The sequence below is a fragment of the Trichechus manatus genome, unplaced genomic scaffold, assembly GCF_000243295.1.
Source record: "Trichechus manatus latirostris isolate Lorelei unplaced genomic scaffold, TriManLat1.0 scaffold00056, whole genome shotgun sequence".
Classification (NCBI taxonomy): domain Eukaryota; kingdom Metazoa; phylum Chordata; class Mammalia; order Sirenia; family Trichechidae; genus Trichechus; species Trichechus manatus.
In genome coordinates this window covers 15,577,581-15,580,309 of record NW_004443992.1, presented here as the reverse complement: position 1 = coordinate 15,580,309, position 2,729 = coordinate 15,577,581, and the positions used below count along the sequence as shown (strand labels likewise).

The 2,729-nt window shown below is 41.1% G+C and overlaps 1 protein-coding gene across 1 annotated transcript in view; it reads left to right on the top strand.

Annotated features, from left to right (window-relative positions):
• LOC101345634 (gamma-crystallin B-like) overlaps positions 1 to 888 on the top strand; it is a 5,576-nt gene extending 4,688 nt beyond the window's left edge. The window contains exons 3-4 of the mRNA XM_004378308.1: positions 50 to 292; positions 859 to 888. Coding sequence (XP_004378365.1) covers positions 50 to 292; positions 859 to 888 — 273 coding nt within the window. The remainder of the gene's footprint in view (positions 1 to 49; positions 293 to 858) is intronic.
• The last annotated feature ends 1,841 nt before the right edge of the window (positions 889 to 2,729 follow it).

The following is a 2,729-nucleotide window of genomic DNA, read 5'->3' as shown; positions in this document are numbered from 1 at the left end:
AAGGTCTATTGAAATCAAGTGATAATTTGGGATTATCTTCCCTTTGCAGATCACCTTCTATGAGGACCGGGGCTTCCAGGGTCACTGCTATGAGTGCAGCAGCGACTGTCCCAACCTGCAGATCTACTTCAGCCGCTGCAACTCCATCCGGGTGGACAGCGGTTGCTGGATGCTCTATGAGCGTCCCAACTACCAGGGGCACCAGTACTTCCTGCGCCGGGGCGAGTACCCCAACTACCAGCAGTGGATGGGCCTTAACGACTCGATCCGCTCCTGCCACCTCATCCCCCAGGTGAGTGTGGCTTCGTTTTGGATCCCTTTGGGAATGAAAGTCATTTAAAAATATCATTCTTAAACTACATAGTCCAATTAGACAGCAGTAGAAAGTGGAAGTGACGTTAATGCATGCAGCCCAGCCTAGGTGGTGCCTCAGGTGTGAGGCTTTTTTCATGAACTCTGTGGTATTGTCTTTTCATTATATGTTCCCTAACTTTATATGTTAAATGTAATAAAAAATTACACGCCTGAAAGACTAATTAAGAAAAAGCAGGGCATGAAAGAGACTGAAATTACCATCTGTTCAAGATGTAATTTCAACTAATAGTTGGGATGGGTACACAACATGGTAAATGTAATTACTGTCAGTACACACTTAAAAGGTTGAAATGGCAAAGATTTGTTATATATATTTCGCCACCAAAAAAAAAAAAACAAAAAAACATGTAATTTCCTTAAGTGGTCATTCCAGGTCATTTCAACCTAGAAGCCCAACATATCAAAATTTATAAATACAATCTGTGACTGTTTCATTGATTTGAAATACTTTTGCTTAAACCTCTATTTGATTATTCTTTCCAGAGACTATGGGCCCGTATGTATGGTTTCTAGTTCTAATTTAGTGGTCAATTTCTATTGGCTCACTTTGAGGTATAAACTAGCAGGAAGACTGTTTTAGTTATCAAATGCTGCTATAACAGAAATACCACAAGTGGGTGACCTTAACAAATAGAAACTTATTTTCTCACTGTGTGGGAGGCTAGAAGTCCAAATTTAGGGCACCAGCTCTAGCGGAAGGCTTTCTCTGTCTGTGAGCTCTGGGGGAAGGTTCTTGTCTCTTTTCAGCTTCTGCTCCCTGGTTCCTTGGTGGTCTTCATGTGGCCTGGCATCTATCTTTCCCCATCTCTGCTTGGTTGCCTGGTTGCTTGCTCAGTCTGCTCTTTTTATATCTGAAAAGAGATTGACTTAAGACACACCCTATGCTAATACTTCCTCATTAACAAAAAAAAAATAAAAAAACATTCTCAAATGGGATTATAGCCTCAGGTGTAAAGCAAAAAACACATTGCCATGGATTGGATTCTGACTCATAGGGACCCTATGGGACAGAATAGAAACTGCCCCATAGGGTTTCTAACGCTGTAATCTTTACAGAAGCAGACTGCCCCGTATTTCTCCCGCAGAGTGGCTGTGGGTTCGAACCACCTCCCTTCCGGTTGGCAGCCAAGAACGTTAACCACTGTGCCACCAGATCTGCAATACATATTTTTGGGGACACATTCAATCCATAGCAATGGCCATGAACAAAAGTGAACTTTGAGGTTCAATATTTTCTGGGGAGTGATTGCAGTGTTCTTAGAAGAGGGGAATATGGGAGGCATGTGTCAATAAAACAGAGTTTAATGAAGATAATTCTTGTTGCTGGGAGAAAATTAATAAACTGAGGGTAAGAGGCCACAGAGGAAGCTCAAGAATCAGGTTGGAATTTGAACTGAACTTGATATAATGAAAACAGAGATAAAGAAAAGGTGCGATGTTATTTTTATAAGAGCTTAGTAATCTATGTCCCATGTTGTTGTTAGGTATTGCCAAGCCGTTTCTGATTCATAGTGATCCTATGTACAACAGAATGAAACACTACCCGGTCCTCTGTCGTCCTCACAATCTTTGCTATGTTTGAGCCCGTTGTCGCAGCCACTGTGTCAATCCATCTCTTAGAGGGTGTTTCTCTTTTCTGCTGACCCTCTACATTACCAAGCATGATGTCTTTCTCCAGGGATGGGTCCCTCCTGATAACATGTCCAAAGTAGGTGAGACAAAGTCTCTCCATCCTTGCTTCTAAGGAGCATTCGGGCTTACTTCTTCCTAGACAGATTGGTTTGTTATTCGGGAAGTTCATAAGTATATTCAGTATTCTTCACCAACACCATAATTCAAATGCCTCAATTCATCTTCGGTCTTCCTTATTCGTCGTCTTGCTTTCACACACATATGAGGCAACTGAATATACCAGGGATTGGGTCAGATGCACCTTAGCCCTCAAGGTGACATCTTTGCTTTTTAACATTTTAAAGAGGTATTTTGCAGCTGGACTATATGAAGAAGAATGCAGCATCAGGATTGGAGGAAGACTCATTAACAACCTGCAATATGCAGTTGACACAAACTTGCTTGTTCAAAGTGAAGTGGACTTGAAGTACTTATTGATGAAGATCAAAGGCTACATACTGCCTTCAGTATGGATTACACCTTAACATAGAGAAAACAAAAATCTTCACAACTGGACCAATAGGCAACCTCATGATAAACGGAGAAAATATTGACGTTTTACTGATTTCATTTATTTGGATCCACAATCAACGCCCATGGGAATCAATGTCCCATAGTGCCCATGAAAATCCTCACATTAGTCTTACAGAAAATAACTCAATGTTGATTCCTTTTGTATACAT